At 42.3% G+C, this 18,358-nt stretch overlaps 1 protein-coding gene across 6 annotated transcripts in view; it reads left to right on the top strand.

Moving 5' to 3' along the window:
• The window catches only part of KDM2A (lysine demethylase 2A), a 243,392-nt gene that overhangs the window by 113,005 nt on the left and 112,029 nt on the right, over positions 1 to 18,358 (top strand). For all 6 annotated transcript variants that reach the window (XM_077250846.1, XM_077250841.1, XM_077250845.1 and 3 more), the window contains exons 10-12: positions 262 to 377; positions 495 to 621; positions 1,193 to 1,677. In XM_077250846.1, coding sequence (XP_077106961.1) covers positions 262 to 377; positions 495 to 621; positions 1,193 to 1,677 — 728 coding nt within the window. The remainder of the gene's footprint in view (positions 1 to 261; positions 378 to 494; positions 622 to 1,192; positions 1,678 to 18,358) is intronic.

The raw sequence follows: 18,358 nt of genomic DNA, 5'->3' as shown, positions 1-18,358 counted from the left end.
ATTATTATTATTATTATTATTATTAGGTATATACATTTCACTTTTTGATCTGTCCTTGTCCGCATGGTCATATTTGTAAAGTCCTTAAAATGAAATAATTTTAGATGACACCTACATATCCAGAAGAATGTGATCATACCATAGAAACCAGTGTTATCCTAGACTCACCTGTCTGTGCTGCTGCTGACCTTACTGATTGTCACTGTTCTTTCTCCTTTGTTATAAGCCCACTGTATATAAGCATATGTTGTGTTTTTATAGGTTGGATCCATGCTGTGTATACTCCTCAGGATACTCTAGTTTTTGGCGGCAATTTCCTACACAGTTTCAATATCCCAATGCAACTGCGCATCTATAGCATTGAAGACAGAACACGGGTGAGTCTTAGAAAAATGTGCAACTTATCCCGTCAATGGGACCGATTTGTTAAAAACGAACATCACCACTTGTGTTTTTTAATTTTTTTTATTCATTATTTCTACATACCTCTTCAGGTTCCCACAAAGTTTCGATACCCTTTTTATTATGAGATGTGCTGGTACGTGTTGGAGCGATATATTTACTGCATGACAAGGAGATCTCATCTCACCAAGGACTTCCAGAGGGAGTCACTGAGTATAGGTGAGACCCTTATTACTGAAAGACTACATAGATGGTCCCTTTTTCTCGCCTGCCCACTGTATTTCGTTTGCCGCCCACTCTTTTTCTTAAAAATCAATGAACCACTTACACTTCTGCTTCTTGCTGGATAGACTTCTATTTTAGACTCAAAGTGCATTGCAAGCTAAAGTGACTTTTTTCCTAAAACTTCTGTGGGAAGACACCATTAAAAGGGTTTTCCTTGCAATTGACCTTCATTGGCTGTACACACGGTAAGTGATAAATATCCAATTGCTGGGGGACCCAACACTGGGGCCCAGTGCTCACTAGAATGGTATGCAAAGCTCACCTGAATGTGTGGGGCTATTAGACCTAGCCTAGATCACAGAATTGACCTTGTAAAGGACTGGGTAAATGCCAGAGTCAGGTAATTCATGTAGAAAACTGCAGTTTCACTTATTCAGTTGCGTTTTATTGCTAGGGAAGAAAGTTTTTGTTTGACCCTAGAAGGCTCCAGCATTTTGCCTGCTTTGGCACCAAACTTTATTAACCTCATTTTAGTTAATTTTGTTTTATTTATTTCTATCCTCAGATTTGGAGCTAAATGGTCGGAGAAGACCAGAAACACCGTCATCATCTTCTTCTTCATCTTCATCATCATCCTCATCTTCAAATTCCTCTTCCTCGCCCTCCTCATCCTCATCATCCGAGTATGATGACTCTTCAGATCAAGACTGGGAGGAGGAAGAAGGTTTGAGTAAAAAAGAGCGAGAAAGAAGAAGGGTGGAGAGAGAGATACAAAGGCGGAGAGAACGAGAACGGCGACAGAGGGAAAGATCACGGCAGCGGCATGAGGAGAGGCTTCTTATGTCCAGAATTCCTGCAGCACACAGGCCTCTTACACCGCCGCCATCTCTGCCTACACCACCCTCACCTCCAAGTATGCCCCATTGCTTGACATGGTTTGAGATTGAAGGTTTACATTGCCTTGTTAAGAAGCTTGAATCTCTTCCACCGCACAAGAAGTGCCTTCCTGATGGCATTCATGACCCAGATGCACTAATCGCAGACATCAAGGTGAGCGTGTTCTAAAATGTCATTTTTTTCGGGGGGGGGGGGGGGGGGGGAGGGGTTAAAGACATTTATTTATTTTTTTTCAATGAAACCCAGACTTTTATTACTCTAATATATTTTAGCACATAACAGTGTTTTGGAATTTTTTTTTAAGATTGACATATGTTCTGTACCCAACAACGTTCCCAAAACTCTTTGCTGTGGATTACAAAGCTCATTTTCGTGCACAGCTGAGTGCTGAACTTTTGCATATTTTACAGCGTATTTTTGGCTAATGTTGTAAGAAAGCTTTTTTTATTAAAAGAGAAACTGTGGGGCATGTCTAGAATGATCTTTAATGTTTTGTTTCCAATCATTAAAGGGCTTGTCCTCAAAGAACCACTTCTCAACTGTTATATTCCCAATTATAAAATAACAGTCTGTACTCTCCTCCAATGCCGACACCATTCCTACGACATTGGCACCGTGGATCACTTGATGTTATGTCACGTAAGCCCTGTATTCAATCAGTTCCGTTGTGCTGCTTCACTCTCACTTCCATCAGAGGTAACTGACATTTGGAGGAGGTCAGAATGCAGCAACTTTTACTTGGTGTATGTTTTGACCAAAGGAAGTAGGCTTAAAGCTGTCAAATAAGGGGCAGTGGTTGGCTGCAGGGCCTCCGTGATTATTGTAGAACGGGTAATATAGCAATTCAGAGGTTACGCACTCCCTCTGTGACTTTTTATTTTCGGGGTCCCACTGAGAAATACGGTAACTTCATATGCTGACCCCCAATAATCTTAATTGCTAGCTAAGCTTCAGTGGAGTTGTATTGCAGTGTCCCAGAACAGTGGGTGATCAGGAGTACAATGGCATTGCCCTTACCAATTACACTGTTACTGCATAAAAAAGATGGCAATAGTTCTGAGAGTATGTTCTTGGCAGCCAGTACAGTACATATAAACTACTGTGATCTTGTGGGCACAATAGTGAGCGCTCTTGTATTCTGTGTGAGAGAGCCACAGACAGTCATGTCTGCCAATGGCTTGCCTCCGAGAGAGCAATGCAATTGGCAGTCCGAAATCACGCTGGTGTCCCATACAAATTAGACTGTCTGTCAAGCACAATGATTGTAGCTTGTTAGCAGATATCTGAAAGACCATTCCATTATAAGGTTTCATGCAGACTTCCTTTAGTTTTCACATATGTAAAAACTGGTTCGAATGTCATCAGTGTTTTAGATCAGAGTGTCATCCTTGTTTGGTCAAGTGTTTTATCACCTTAACGACCGCCGATACGCATTAAAACGGCGGCCGTTAAAGGGAACCTGTCACCACCCCCCCCGGCGTTTGTAACTAAAAGAGCCACCTTGTGCAGCACTAATGCTGCATTCTAACAAGGTGGCTCTTTTTCTTCTTGGTGCTGTAACTGCAGAAACAATCGATTTTGCAATTTGTCCAAAATACCTTGAAATAGTCCTGGGGACAGGTCTTTCCCCCCCTAATGCAGACGCAGCACCGCTGTCACTCATGCCCTCCTGGCGCCGCCTCCTCCTCAGCATTGTTTTCAACTGTCCCGGTGCCTGCGCTGTTATCTTATGCCTTGGGCATGCTCAGTTAGTGCTGCCCATCTTCTGACATCATTTGATGTCTTGCTGACTGCGCCTGTGCGGCCGCGCTGCCCGAGATCTTGCACCGCAGTGTGAATAAATCAGAAGACACTGCAGGGCGGGATCACAGGCAGCGCGGCCTCACAGGCGCAGTCAGCAAGACATCAAATCATGTCAGAAGACGGACAGCGCTAACTGCCCATGCCCAAGGCATAAGATAACAGCGCAGGCATCGGGACAGTTGAAAACACTGAGGAGGTGGCGCCAAGAGGGCATGAGTGACGGCGGTGCTGTGTCTGCGTTTGGGGGGGAAAGACCTGCCCCCAGGACCGTTTCAAGGTATTTTGGACAAATTGCAAAATCGATTATTTCTGCAGTTACAGTACCAAAAACTAAAAGAGCCACCTTGTCAGAATGCAGTATTAGTGCTGCACAATGTGGCTCTTTTAGTTACAAACGCCTGGGGGGGTGACAGGTTCCCTTTAAGGGGCATTAATCCCTCACTGCTGTTTTATAAATGCTATCAGGAATAAGGGTATAGCACCCCCCACGTCGGAAATTCTGCTACCAGGTGTAGCTGAGACCCTGGAGAAAAAAAATCGGGTCCTTTTTTTCCAGTCCCCGATCATATGATCGCCATTATTCAATTAACAATGACGATCACGTAAAAAAGAAAAAAGTGTGCCTGCTCTTCAAAACATTTCTCTCTTCTGATATACATGTCAGATGAGAGAGAAATGAAGTCCCCAAGTCATCCACCTCCACCATCCCGTGTCCCTCCAGCTCTGTCCCTGGCCCTCCACCAACACTTGTCCCTCCAGCTCTGTCCCTGGCCCTCCACCAACACTTGTCCCTCCAGCTCTGTCCCTGGCCCTCCACCAACACTTCATGGGGAAAATAAAAATGGTGGGCACATGTGCAGTGCGCTCGCCTAGATCTTCTGGCTTGCAACAGCAGGGATTTTTCTCACTGGTTTATATTGATCATAGACCCTATCGCAGTGATCAAAAGCCAATAAAATTAGTATGTTACCCCCCTGCGTCATCCCCTTAGTCAGATTACTTTTTTTATTTTATCATTTTTATTTTTCATTCTTTATTGTTAAGGCTAGGGTTGAGCTAGTGTTAGGGTTTGGGTTAAGGTGTTTTCAAAAGAAAAAAAAATATGACTAGTGTTGAGTGCAAGTGCTCGCTACTTGAGTTTGCATCGGGGTCATACACCCGCAATACTTGGTGCATACCCGAGCACCCTGATGCGAACTCGAGTATCGAGCTCAACACTAATAACTGCATATTCAATATGTCGACCTAATGTTATCAAATTCTGTGTAGTACCTTTGGGTTACAAAACCTCACTGTACCCCTGGATAAAGTCTTTGAGGGATGTAGTTTCCAAAATAGGGTCATGTGCATGGCATTTCCACTGTTTAGGCACATCAGGGGCTATCCAAACACGACATGGCGTCCACTCTTGATTCCAGGGATTTTTGCGTTCAAAAAGTCAAATAGTGCTGCTTCCCTTCTGAGCCCTGCTGTGTACCCAAACAGTAGTTTTCCCCCACATAAGGGGTATTGGTGTACTCGGGAGAAATTGCACAAAAAAATAGGGTCCATTTCTCCTGTTACTGTTAATTTGGGGCTAAAGCAAAATTTTTGTGAAAAAAGTAAAATGTTATTTTTTTCCTTTCACATTTCATTAATTCCTGTGGAGAACATGTAGGGTTAATAAAACTTCTTGACTGTTGTTTTGAGGGCTTTGAGGGGTGCAGTTTTTAGAATGGTGTCACTTTTGGGTATTTTCTGCCATATAGACCCATCAGTCACTTAAATTCAATACGGTCCCTAAAAAAAAAATTAGTCTTGTGAATTTTGTTGGAAAATTAAGAAATTGTTGGTCAACTTTTAACCCTCCTAACTTCCTAACACACAAATGTTTTAAAAATTGTGCAGATGTGAAATAGACATGTGAGAAATCTTATTTATTCATTGTTTTGTATGGTATAACAATTTTGATTTTTTGCATAAAAATTCAAAGTTGCAAAATTACAAAAATTTTCTAAAAAAGTTTTATATTTTCATAAATATATGCAAGTCATATTGAAGACAATTTACCATTATTGTGAAGTACAATATGTAACACTAGTTAGATTTAAAAAATGTGGCCTGGTCATTAAGGTCAAAATTTGCTCCGTCACTAAGAGGTTAAGTTTTACCATCCGTATTTTATCACTGATCTTCTCTTATGGAAAATGAAAAATATTTAACCCCCTTCCCCCCCCCCCCCCCCCCGGTGAACCCGCATCAAAACAGCGACATGTCAGCTGTTTTGAACAGCTGACATATGCCCGCAATAGCGATCCACCCGTGCCTATTAACTAGTTAAATGCCGCTGTCAAACTCTGACAGCGGCATTTAACAAGTGAATCTGGTCGGAAATGCGTTCATCGGTGACCACCTTGAGACCTCTATGGTTGTCGATGCCAGATTGCTATGAGCGCCACCCTGTGGTCAGCGCTCAATGCAATGCTGTAATTCTACTACATAGAGGCGATCTGAGCATCGCTCCTATGTAGCAGAGGCTATCGAGTTATGGCTGCTTCTAGCTTCAAATGGAGACTTTTGAAGCGTGCCAAAATAAAAAAAAAAAAAAAAAAGTTTTTAAAACAAGAAAAAAATATATAAAAGTTTAAATCACCCACCTTTCACCCCATTCAAAATAAAACAATAAAAATCAAACCTACACATATTTGGTATCGCCGCATTCAGAATCGCCCAATCTATCAATAAGAAAAATGATTAACCTGATTGCTAAACGGTGTAGCGAGAAAAAAGTAAAATGGCCGGAATTATTTTTTGGTCGCCACGACATTGCATTAAAATGCAATAACAGGCGATCAAAAAAGCATATCTGCACCTAAATGGTATCATTAAAAACGTCAGCTCAGCAAGCAAAAAATAAGCCCTCACCCAACCCGAGATCTCGAAAAATGGAGACGCTACGGGAAATGGAAAATTGCGCAATTTCTTTTTTTTTATCTTTTTTTTTTTTATAAAGCAAAGTTTAAATTTTTTTTTCACCACTTAGATAAAAAAATAACCTAGACATGTTTGATGTCTATGAATTCGTAATGATCTCGAGAATCATAATGGCAGGTCAGTTTTATCATTTAGTGAACCTAGCAAAAAAGCCAAAAAAAACCAAGCGTGGGATTGTACATTTTTTGCAATTTCATCACACTTGGAATTTTTTTCCCATTTTCTAGTACACGACATGGTAAAACCAATGGTGTCGTTCAAAAGTACAACTCGTCCCGCAAAAAATAAGCCCTCACATGGCCAAATTGACGGAAAAATAAAAAAGTTATGGCTCTGGGACGAAAGGGAGTGAAAAATGAAAACGCAAAACCGAAAAAAGCTTCGGAGGTTAAATTTAAAATCTTATAAGTATTTCTTGGAATGCACATGGGAGTCATACCTGTACTGTTATTTTCACAGACTCAAAGACTTAGGCCGGGGTCACACTACAGCATAATACGGACGAGTGCTAAGCGATAAAAAATCGCATAGCACTCGGACCAATGTTAATCTATGGGGCAGCTCCCATCATCCGTTTTTTTTTCTCGTCCGTATTATACTTGCGAGTGAAATAGCAGCATGCTGCAATTGTCCGCGTATCTCAGCCGAGAAACGCCAATGCAAGTCTATGGGTGCGAGAAAAAATAGCACAGCACACAGACCATGTGTGTGACTTGCTAGAAATTGTCAGGCATTGGGCAGGTAACAGGAAATTGGCTCAGCCATTATTTGCTCACTTTGCAAGTGTGTGAGAAAATCTCACCATACGGATGACACACAGATACTTTTTTGAGAACAAAACGCATACTATTGTTAATGCTATCCAGTGCACATCTTGCCACATGCATGCAGTCCTTGATCAGCCGGTCGAGGGTGCATACTGCTGTGCGAGATGTGAGCACGTTGTGCATTTGGAAGCTCAGATTCTGGATCTAAATGTGCAGCTGGCAACACTGAGATCCATAGACAATATGGAGAGGAGTCTTCTGCTCACTGAGCAGACGCTCAGTGGGATAGATGGGGGGGGGGGTGGTAGGATGGAGCTGCAGGACAGTGAAAAAGCTAGCTGGGTGACAGTTAGAAGGCCGGGTAGAGGGAAGAGTGCCAGGGAGGCTAGTCCTGATCTGGCGCACCCCAATAAGTTTGCTAAGTTGGCAGATGAGGGGGATGCCAGTACAGGGGTAGCACTGCTGCAGCCAGGCATGTCCTCTGAAAGCCGGAGGAGTGACTGCTCCAGTAAGGAGGGAAATAGGAGAGCAGGGCAGGCCAGACAGGTGCTGGTAGTGGGGGACTCAATTATTAGGGGAACAGATAGGGCAATCTGTCACAAAGACAGGGATCGTCGAACGGTGTGCTGCCTCCCTGGCGCTCGAGTCGACACATCGCTGATCGGGTGGACAGATTACTGGGAGGGGCTGGTGAGGACCCAGCGGTCATGGTGCACATTGGCACAAATGACAAAGTTAGAGGTAGGTGGAAGGTCCTTAAAAACGATTTCAGGGAATTGGGCTGCAAGCTGAAAGCAAGGAGCTCCAACGCGGTATTTTCCAAAATACTGACTGTACCACGTGCCACGCCAGAGAGGCAACGGGAGATTAGGGAGGTTAATAAATGGCTCAAGAATTGGTGTACGAGGAGGGGTTTGGGTTCCTGCAGAACTGGGCCGACTTCTCAGTTGGCTATAGGCTCTACGCTAGGGACGGGCTGCACCTCAATGGGGAAGGTGCAGCTGTGCTGGGGGAGAGAATGGCTAGAAGATTGGAGGAGTGTTTAAACTAGGGATTGGGGGGAGGGTATTCATTTTATTGGAGGGGAAGATAGTGCAGATAGAGACCTGGGCACAAATAAGGAAGTTGGGGGTGGCGGTGGCATGGGGGGTGGGGTTAGAACAGTTAATATTTTAAGAAAGAATAGAGGTACAGAGAGGAACATCAAGTGCATGTATACTAATGCCAGAAGCCTTGCCAACAAAATGGACGAATTAGAATTAATGTTGTTGGAGCATAATTATGACATGGTGGGGATATCTGAAACATGGCTGGATGAGAGCCATGACTGGGCTGTTAACTTGCAGGGCTATAGTCTGTTCAGAAATGACCGTACAGATAAGCAAGGGGGAGGTGTGTGTCTATATGTAAAATCATCCTTAAAACCAATCCTGCGTGATAATATAGGTGAATCTAATGATAATGTAGAGTCCCTGTGGGTGGAAATAAGGGGAGGGGGAAAAAATAATAAATTACTGATAGGGGTTTGTTATAAATCTCCAAAAATAATGGAAGCAATGGAGAATATCCTCGTAAAGCAAATAGATGAAGCTGCGACTCAAGGAGAAATCATTATTATGGGGGACTTCAACTACCCTGAAATAGATTGGGGAACAGAAACCTGCAGTTCCAGTAAAGGTAATCGGTTTTTGACAACTATGAGAGACAATTACCTTTCACAACTGGTTCAGGACCCAACAAGAAGGGGGGCACTGCTAGACCTAATATTAACCAACAGACCAGACCGCATATCAAATATAAGGCTTGGGGGTCACTTGGGGAATAGTGATCACAAAATAATACGTTTTCATGTATCCTTTAATAAGATGGGTAGTAGAGGGGTTACAAGGACACTAAACTTCAGGAGGGCAAATTTCCAACGAATGAGAGATGATCTTGGTGCAATTAACTGCGACAATATCCTGAGACATAAAAAAATACACAAAGAAAATGGGAGACCTTTATTAGCATCCTGGATAGGACCTGTGCACAGTATATACCGTATGGGAATAAACATACTAGGAATAGGAGGAAACCAATATGGCTAAATAGAGCTGTAAGGGGTGCTATAAGTGACAAAAAGAAAGCTTTTAGAGAATTAAAGGAAGTAGGTAGTGATGAGGCATTAAATAAACACAGAAAATTAAATAAATTCTGTATAAAGCAAATCAAGGCAGCAAAAATTGAGACAGAGACTCATTGCCAGAGAGAGTAAAAATAATCCCAAAATATTCTTTAAGTACATAAATAGTAAGAACCTAAAAAATGATAGTGTTGGCCCCCTTAAAAATAGTCTGGGTGAAATGGTGGATGAGGATGAGGAAAAAGCCAATATGCTAAATGACTTTTTTTCATCAGTATTTACAAAAGAAAATCCCATGGCAGCCAATATAAGTGATTACAAAAATTCCCCATTAAATGTCACCTGCTTAACCCAGCAGGAAGTACGGCGGCCTCTAAAAATCACTAAAATTGACATCTCCGGGCCCGGATGGGATACACCCCCAAGTAATGCAGGAACTAAGTACAGTCATTGATGGACCATTATTTTTAATCTTTAAAGACTCCATAATAACAGGGTCTGTACCACAGGACTGGCGTACAGCAAATGTGGTGGCAATATTCAAAAAGGGGACAAAAACTGAACTCGGTAATTATAGGCCAGTAAGCTTAACCTCTACTGTGGGTAAAATCCTGGAGGGCATTCTAAGGGATGCTATACTGGAGTATCTGAAGAGGAATAACCTCATGACCCAGTATCAGCACGGGTTTACTAGGGACCGTTCATGTCAGACTAATTTGATCAGCTTCTATGAAGAGGTAAGTTCCGGACTGGACCAAGGGAACCCAGTAGATGTAGTGTTTATGGACTTTTCAAAAGCTTTTGATACGGTGCCACACAAAAGGTTGATACATAAAATGAGAATAATGGGGATAGGGGAAAATATGTGTAAGTGGGTTGAGAGCTGGCTCAGGGATAGGAAATAAAGGGTGGTTATTAATGGAGCACACTCGGACTGGGTCAGGGTCATTCCATGTCAAGTGAACCAATGATTTTTACCACTATATTTTTAATTCTTTTGAGATTTTGTTCTTTGGTAATAGTGTGTCAGAGAATGCAAAATGTGAAGAAAAAAAAATTCTAGATATTTTTTTTTTATTTTTTATTGATTTTCAAAGTTCGGAAAAAGTGCGAATTTCGGTGTTGCCTGCCTTTATATTTCTCCCCATAACTCAGGCTAGAAAAGAGATAGAGAAACAAAATAAACACCATTCTACTCAGAACTGTACAGGCTTTCACCAGATATGTCACAAGAGTATCTTTAATAATATTTTACCTATGCGAACGCAAGCGCAAAAGTTTAAAACGCATTTCCGAAAAAAACGTTTAATTTAAAAATTTCAAAAACTGCACATGTGCCTGTTATGCTCCTAGCCACTTCTGCACCAAAACACAAGCTGGGATCATGGTGGGATCATATTTTAAAAAATAAAACAATTACAGTGTCAGTTCAAAAATCTTGATTTCAGGTCTGTTCAGCCTGTGGTGTAGAAGTGTGGGGTCCATATTTACCAAATAATCCATGATTGTTAGATATTACTGTATTATTTTATTATGTTACAGCTTAGAAGCAGGAGAGGACTGAGGAGAAACTGTGTTAGGGCTGAGGATGACCAGGGGTAGGCGGTGACTGCAGAGCAGATGACAGGCCGGCAGCTCGGGCCTCCACAGACCGTATTCACACCAAATCTTATCACCCAAGCAACCCCTCAAATGGAGGGAGAAAAATATTCTTAAGATCCAGTTCATGTGTTGTACAAACCAGGACTACGAAGAGGAGAGTTTATTATAACATCGGTTACAGGAAGCAGAACCCATCACAGGGACTCAGCAATACCGGACTGTCATCCCATGTAGTGGAAAAAAAAAACAGTGACGTCCATGAAGTGGTAGAAGGCGGCACAAGATCGGCCATGGATGACAGAACTGGTGATGTAACCTGTGAATATGATCGGCGCTGACGGCTACTGGAATCTCCAAAGATTGTGAAAAATGAAGACGTAGAAGTGACTTTTCTGCACCTTCTGGTCCAGCGCCGTCCTATGTGTATCCGAGAAAATCAGACATTGTAAAAGTGAACAAAAATCCGATATAACTCAGGTGGAGCCGAGCACCATGACCAGCCGCACATACTCTGACACAGAAGGAAACGGCCATTGCTAGTGAGCGCTTATGGACAAGATGACATTTCATCCTCCAGAAGGGACACATTGATGATAACAGGCCAGTTTAAAAACCTACTATTAATTGTTTGATTAGTTCATATTTTATAGTACGAGGATTTAACTACTGGACTATTTTTCTTAAACACTTCATAAATGACATGTTTAGTGATATAATAGAAAAAAAATTGTTCCATGTATAAATAGGTGGTAAATATATTGGTTCTTTTAATCTTGTTTTTAACATATAATTAGGATCGGACTGTATTTAGAAAATCACACTTGAGGATGTGATCACTTTTTTTCTTTTGGCTTGTTTTCCGTGTTTCTTTATGGTTACATATAAATGTTGAATGCAATAAGTTGTAATTTGAAAAGAAAAAGGGAAGAAACTCACACAAACATAAAATCAGATGATTCAAGGCTTAAAAAAAAAATACAAATTTGATAGGTCCCAAGTTGAATCCCTGTACAAATATAAACAAGGACACAAGTAACACACATGCATGTTTTCACAATTTTAAAACATACGTTTTTTTCATAATTGCGCATCAAAATGTTTAATTTGATTTCACCAAAACAAAATATAAAGAAACAGTCTTGTGACATATCAAATGAAAGCCGGTACCATTCTGAGAAAAATGATGCCCCTCCCAGCTCTATATCTTAATTCTAGCCCGAGATATGATAAAAAATGTAAAGCCATACCAGGCCAAAATCTGCGCTTTTTTAAAACTTAAAAATCTGTAAAAAATTAACTGATGAAGAAAAAAATTCTAAACTTTTAATTTGTAATTAGCTAAAGTTGTACTTCATAAAACCAAAAAATAAAAAAAATCTAAAGACGTCAGGTAAAAAAAATATTCATATTTGGATCATTTGATATGGAATGACCCGTCACGGTTAACAGTGGAGTACCACAGGGGTCAGTATTGGGCCCTCTTCTTTTTAACATATTTATTAATGACCTTGTAGGGGGGCATACAGAGCAGAATTTCAATATTTGCAGATGACACTAAACTCTGCAGGGTAATCAATACAGGGGAGGACAATTTTATATTACAGGATGATTTATGTAAACTAGAAGCTTGGGCTGATAAATGGCAAATTAGATTTAATGGGGTTAAATGTAAGGTCATGCACTTGGGTAGAAGTAATAAGATGAATAACTATGTGCTTAATTCTAAAACTCTGGGCAAAACTGTCAATGAAAAAGACCTGGGTGTATGGGTGGATGACAAACTCATATTCAGTGGCTAGTGTCAGGCAGCTGCTACAAAGGCAAATAAAATAATGGGATGCATTAAAAGAGGCATAGATGCTCATGAGGAGAACATAATTTTACATCTATACAAGTCACTAGTTCGACCACACTTAGAATACTGTGCACAGTTCTGGTCTCCGGTGTATAAGAAAGACATAGCTGAACTACAGCGGGTACAGAGAAGAGCGACCAAGGTTATTAGAGGACTGGGGGGTCTGCAATACTAAGATAGGTTATTACACTTTGGGCTATTTAGTTTGGAAAAACGAAGGCTAAGGGGTGATCTTATGTTAATGTATAAATATATGAGGGGACAGTACAAAGACCTTTCTGATGATCTTTTTAATCATAGACCTGAGACAGGGACAAGGGGGCATCCTCTACGTCTGGAGGAAAGCAGGTTTAAGCATAATAACAGACGCGGGTTCTTTACTGTAAGAGCAGTGAGACTATGGAACTCTCTGCCGTATGATGTTATAATGAGTGATTCGTTACTTAAATTTAAGAGGGGACTGGATACCTTTCTGGAAAAGTATAATGTTACAGGGTATATATACTAGATTCCTTGATAGGGTGTTGATCCAGGGAACTAGTCTGATTGCCGAATGTGGAGTCGGGAAGGAATTTTTTTCCCCAGTGTGGAGCTTACTCTTTGCCACATGGTTTTTTTTGCTTTCCTCTGGATCAACATGTTAGGGCATGTTAGGTTAGGCTATGGGTTTAACTAGATGGACTAAAAGTCTACCTTCAACCTTAATAACTATGTAACTACTGGCATTGCACACGGATGACATACTGATCACCATACGGAGAACATTTGTGGAATTCTCGGCAGACAAAATCGGACATATTTTTTTATACATTGTGTGTGACTTCAGCCTTACTTGTATAATTTTTATGCATGATTCTGATCAAAAACTGACATGATTAAAATTAACAGAGTCTTTTGCGATCAAGCAGTCTATGAAAAACAAACACACAGATGGCATCTGAGTACTGTCCAATATTTTTTTTCCCCCTTCAACCTTTAAACTTGCATGCACAAGTTTTGAGCCAAAAAGTTTTTGTGCTGACCGCTCTGTCCATGTAAAAAATTGACTGTCGCAGGTACGAGTGCTATCCATGAAGAACTGAGATGGCACTCCTAGAAGAAAAACTGACGCCTGAATGATCCCTAAGATGCTCATGTGATGTAGAAACCTGTATGGAAAGTTTTAGGAGAAACTGTAAGGGTATGTGCACACGTTGCAGATTTACTGCGGATCTGCATCGTTTTTTTCCGTGTAGAAACGCTGCAGATCCGCAAGTTATTTACAGTACATTGTAAATCAATGGAAAAAAAAAAATTGCAGTGCTAATGGTGCGGAAAATTCCGCACGGAAAACTCTGCGGATCAAAAGAAGGATCATGTCATTTATTTGTGCGGATCTGCAGCGTTTCTGCACCCATTCCATTATAGAAATCCGCAGGGGTAAAAACGCAAGAAATCCGCACACAATCCACAGTAAATCCACACAAAAACGCATCAAATCCGCACTTGCGTTTTCTGCCAAGAGATGCAGAATCCGCACAAAATATTTCAGAGGCTAATCCGCAACGTGTGCACATAGCCAAAAGGTTTCACACGTTTGCTAGTTTTTGCCAGTTTTGATCAAATCAGGGAGTCGATCGATTGAAGACAAGGGCACACAAGCAGTGTCTGTTGGTGTACTGGCTTGTCTGACTCTCAGAAGCCCAGTCATAAGTTTTTATTACAACCACAGAGATAAGGAAAGTGGCAATGGTTTTTACATTACGTTACCAAAGAGTGAAGATATTTAAGTTGGGAAAAACAAAATTGTAAATGATGGATTCTTTTCGAACCAGTTCTATCCAGATTAGATTCAAAGACAAATGTTTAATACACAGAAATCTCTATGTAAGACACAACACCATGTGTTATTGCTTTTATGAATAACACTTATACAACTAATACTAAAATACTAAATTAGGGAGATATGGTTGTATAAAATAATAATTAAAGCAAAGTATAAATATTTACCATAACACCTCAATGCATTTATCACAGCTTGTCTATACATACAGTAATTGACTAAATGATATGGCTTGGGGCAGAGGGGAGGGCACTCAACCAGATTGCTTGCTTGCTTTCCCGAAAGGGTTATTAAGTAGGAGACTTGTCACACGGCATTTTTTTTTTTTTTTGCAGCTTGGTAAATCTGCATGTAGTTTTGAGGTTTAGCTATATGGCAAGTACAACTGTAGCACATGGTTTTTATCTTCTTCACCTGTTCTAGGGAAATATATGGCTTGTGGTTTTTGTATTTCGTTCTTTTGCTGCATGGTAAAAACACCAATCGTTGTAAAGGGATTTTTTTGTGTAGAACTTCACTGTGAAAAACTTTTAATTGCAAAAAAAAAAAATATATTTAGTCCAGTATAGAATTTCCATGCACCATTGATGAGTATATGCTACATGGCCGTACTTTAAACTAGATCTAAAAACAGCAGCAAATCCAAAGAGGTCTCAAGGACCTCTATGGTTACAATACTGAAGCATCGCCAACCCCCGATCATGTGACGGGGGTCAGCGATGACGTCATTTCCGGCCGCCCGGCCGGATGCGGTAGTTAAATGCCGCTGTCTGCGTTTGACAGCGGCATTTAACTAGTTAATAGCGGCGGGTGAATCGCGATTTCACCCGCCGCTATTGCGGGCACATGTCAGCTGTTCAAAACAGCTGACATGTCCCGGCTTTGATTCGGGCTCACCGCGGAGCCCTGCATCAAAGCAGGGGACCTGACATCGGACGTACTATCCCGTCCGACGTCAGGAAGGGGTTAATGACCAGGCCAATCTTTACAATTCTGACCACTGTCCTTTTATGAGGTTATAACTCTGGAACATTTCAACGGATCCCGGTGATTCTGACATAGTTTTCTTGTGACATATTGTACTTCATGATAGTGGTAAAATGTCTTTGATATTACCTGCGTTTGTGTGTGAAAAAAAAAAAACGGAAATTTGGCGAAAATTTTGCAGTTTTCCAACTTTGAATTTCCATGCCCTTAAATCACAGATACCGTATATACTCGAGTATAAGCCGACCCGAGTATAAGCCGACCCCCCCTAATTTTGCCACAAAAAACTGGGAAAACTTATTGACTCGAGTATAAGCCTAGGGTGGAAAATGCAGCAGGTACCGGTGAATTTCAAAATTAGAAATAGATACTCCATACCATTCATTATGGCCCCATAGATGCTCCACATAAAGCTGTGCCATATATAATGCTCTGCACCGTTCATTATGGCCCCATAGATACTCCACATAAAGCTGTGCCATATATACAATGCTCTGCACCGTTGCCCCATAGATAGCTGTGCCATATATATAATGCTCTGCACCGTTGCCCCATAGCTGTGCCATATAGTGCTCTGCACCGTTGCCCCATAGCTGTGCCATATAGTGCTCTGCACCATTGCCCCATAGCTGTGCCATATAGTGCTCTGCACCGTTGCCCCATAGCTCTGCCATATAGTGCTCTGCACAGTTGCCTCATAGCTGTGCCATATAGTGCTCTGCACCGTTGCCCCATAGCTGTGCCATATAGTGCTCTGCACCGTTGCCCCATAGCTGTGCCATATAGTGCTCTGCACCATTGCCCCATAGCTGTGCCATATAGTGCTCTGCACCGTTGCCCCATAGCTGTGCCATATAGTGCTCTGCACCGTTGCCCCATAGCCGTGCCATATAGTGCTCTGCACCGTTGCCCCATAGCTCTGCCATATAGTGCTCTGCACAGTTGCCTCATAGCTGTGCCATATAGTGCTCTGCACCGTTGCCCCATAGCTGTGCCATATAGTGCTCTGCACCGTTGCCCCATAGCTCTGCCATATAGTGCTCTGCACCATTGCCCCATAGCTGTGCCATATAGTGCTCTGCACCGTTGCCCCATAGCTCTGCCATATAGTGCTCTGCACCATTGCCCCATAGCTGTGCCATATAGTGCTCTGCACCGTTGCCCCATAGCTGTGCCATATAGTGCTCTGCACCGTTGCCCCATAGCTCTGCCATATAGTGCTCTGCACCATTGCCCCATAGCTGTGCCATATAGTGCTCTGCACCGTTGCCCCATAGCTCTGCCATATAGTGCTCTGCACCATTGCCCCATAGCTCTGCCATATAGTGCTCTGCACCGTTGCCCCATAGCTGTGCCATATATATAATGCTCTGCACCGTTGCCCCATAGCTCTGCCATATAGTGCTCTGCACCGTTGCCCCATAGCTCTGCCATATAGTGCTCTGCACCATTTCCCCATAGCTGTGCCATATAGTGCTCTGCACCGTTGCCCCATAGCTGTGCCATATAGTGCTCTGCACCGTTGCCCCATAGCTGTGCCATATAGTGCTCTGCACCGTTGCCCCATAGCTGTGCCATATATATAATGCTCTGCACCGTTGCCCCATAGCTCTGCCATATAGTGCTCTGCACCATTGCCCCATAGCTCTGCCATATAGTGCTCTGCACCATTGCCCCATAGCTGTGCCATATAGTGCTCTGCACTGTCCATTACTGCCCCATAGCTGTTGCTGCTGCTGCAATAAAAAAAAAAAAAAAAAACATACTCACCTCTCTTGCTTGCAGCTCCTCGGCGTCCCGTCCCGGCGTCTCTCTGCACTGACTGATCAGGCAGAGGGCGGCGCGCACACTATATGCGTCATCGCGCCCTCTGCCTGAACAGTCAGTGCAGACTAGAGAGACGCCGGGAAGATGGAGACAGCGCCCCCGGCGTGTGGAACGAGGACAGGTGAATATGACATACTTACCTGCTCCCGGCGTCCCGCTCCTTCCCCCGGACAGCTGGTCTTCGGTGCCGCAGCCTCTTTCTCTATCAGCGGTCACCGGCACCGCTTCATTAGAGAAATGAATATGCGGCTCCGCCCCTATGGGAGGTGGAGCAGCCTATTCATTTCTCTAATGAGCGGTCCCACGTGACCGCTCAGGGGAAGAGGCTGCGACACCCGGAGACCGTGGGACGGGCAGGGGGGGCGACAGGAGCCCCGGAAGCAGGTGAGTATATGACAGTGCTCACCCGCCGACCCCACCACCGATCATGACTCGAGTATAAGCCGAGGGGGCACTTTCAGCCCAAAAATTTGGGCTGAAAATCTCGGCTTATACTCGAGTATATACGGTATGTCACACAAAATACTTTAAAATAAGTAACATTTCTCACATGTCTACCTTACATCAGCACAATTTTGGAACCAACATTTTTTTTTGTTAGGGAGTTGTAAGGGTTAAACGTTGACCATCGATTTCTAATTTTTACAACACCGTTTTTTTTGTGTGTTTTTTTAGGAACCATCTCACATTTGAAGTCCCTTTGAGGGGTCTATATAATAGAAAATACCCAAAAGTGACACCATTCTAAAAACTGCACCCCTCAAGGTGCTCAAAACCACATTCAAGAAGTTTATTAACCCTACAGGTGCTTCACAGTAATTTTTGGAATGTTTAAAAAAAAAAAAATGTAAAATTGAGAGTCCTCAGTGGTTGATACCTTTTTAACTTTTTTCACAAAAAATTTACTAAAGATCCAATTTTTTTTTATTTTACGAAGGGTAACAGGAGAAACTAGACTCCAAAAGTTGTTGTGCAATTTGTCCCGAGTATGCTGATACCCCATATATGCAGTTAAACCACTGTTTGGGCGCATGGCTGAGCTCGAAAGGGAAGGGAGCGCGTTTGACTTTTCAATG

This window comes from Ranitomeya variabilis, chromosome 4 (assembly GCF_051348905.1).
Source record: "Ranitomeya variabilis isolate aRanVar5 chromosome 4, aRanVar5.hap1, whole genome shotgun sequence".
NCBI lineage: Eukaryota > Metazoa > Chordata > Amphibia > Anura > Dendrobatidae > Ranitomeya > Ranitomeya variabilis.
This window is presented reverse-complemented; position numbering and strand designations above follow the sequence as displayed.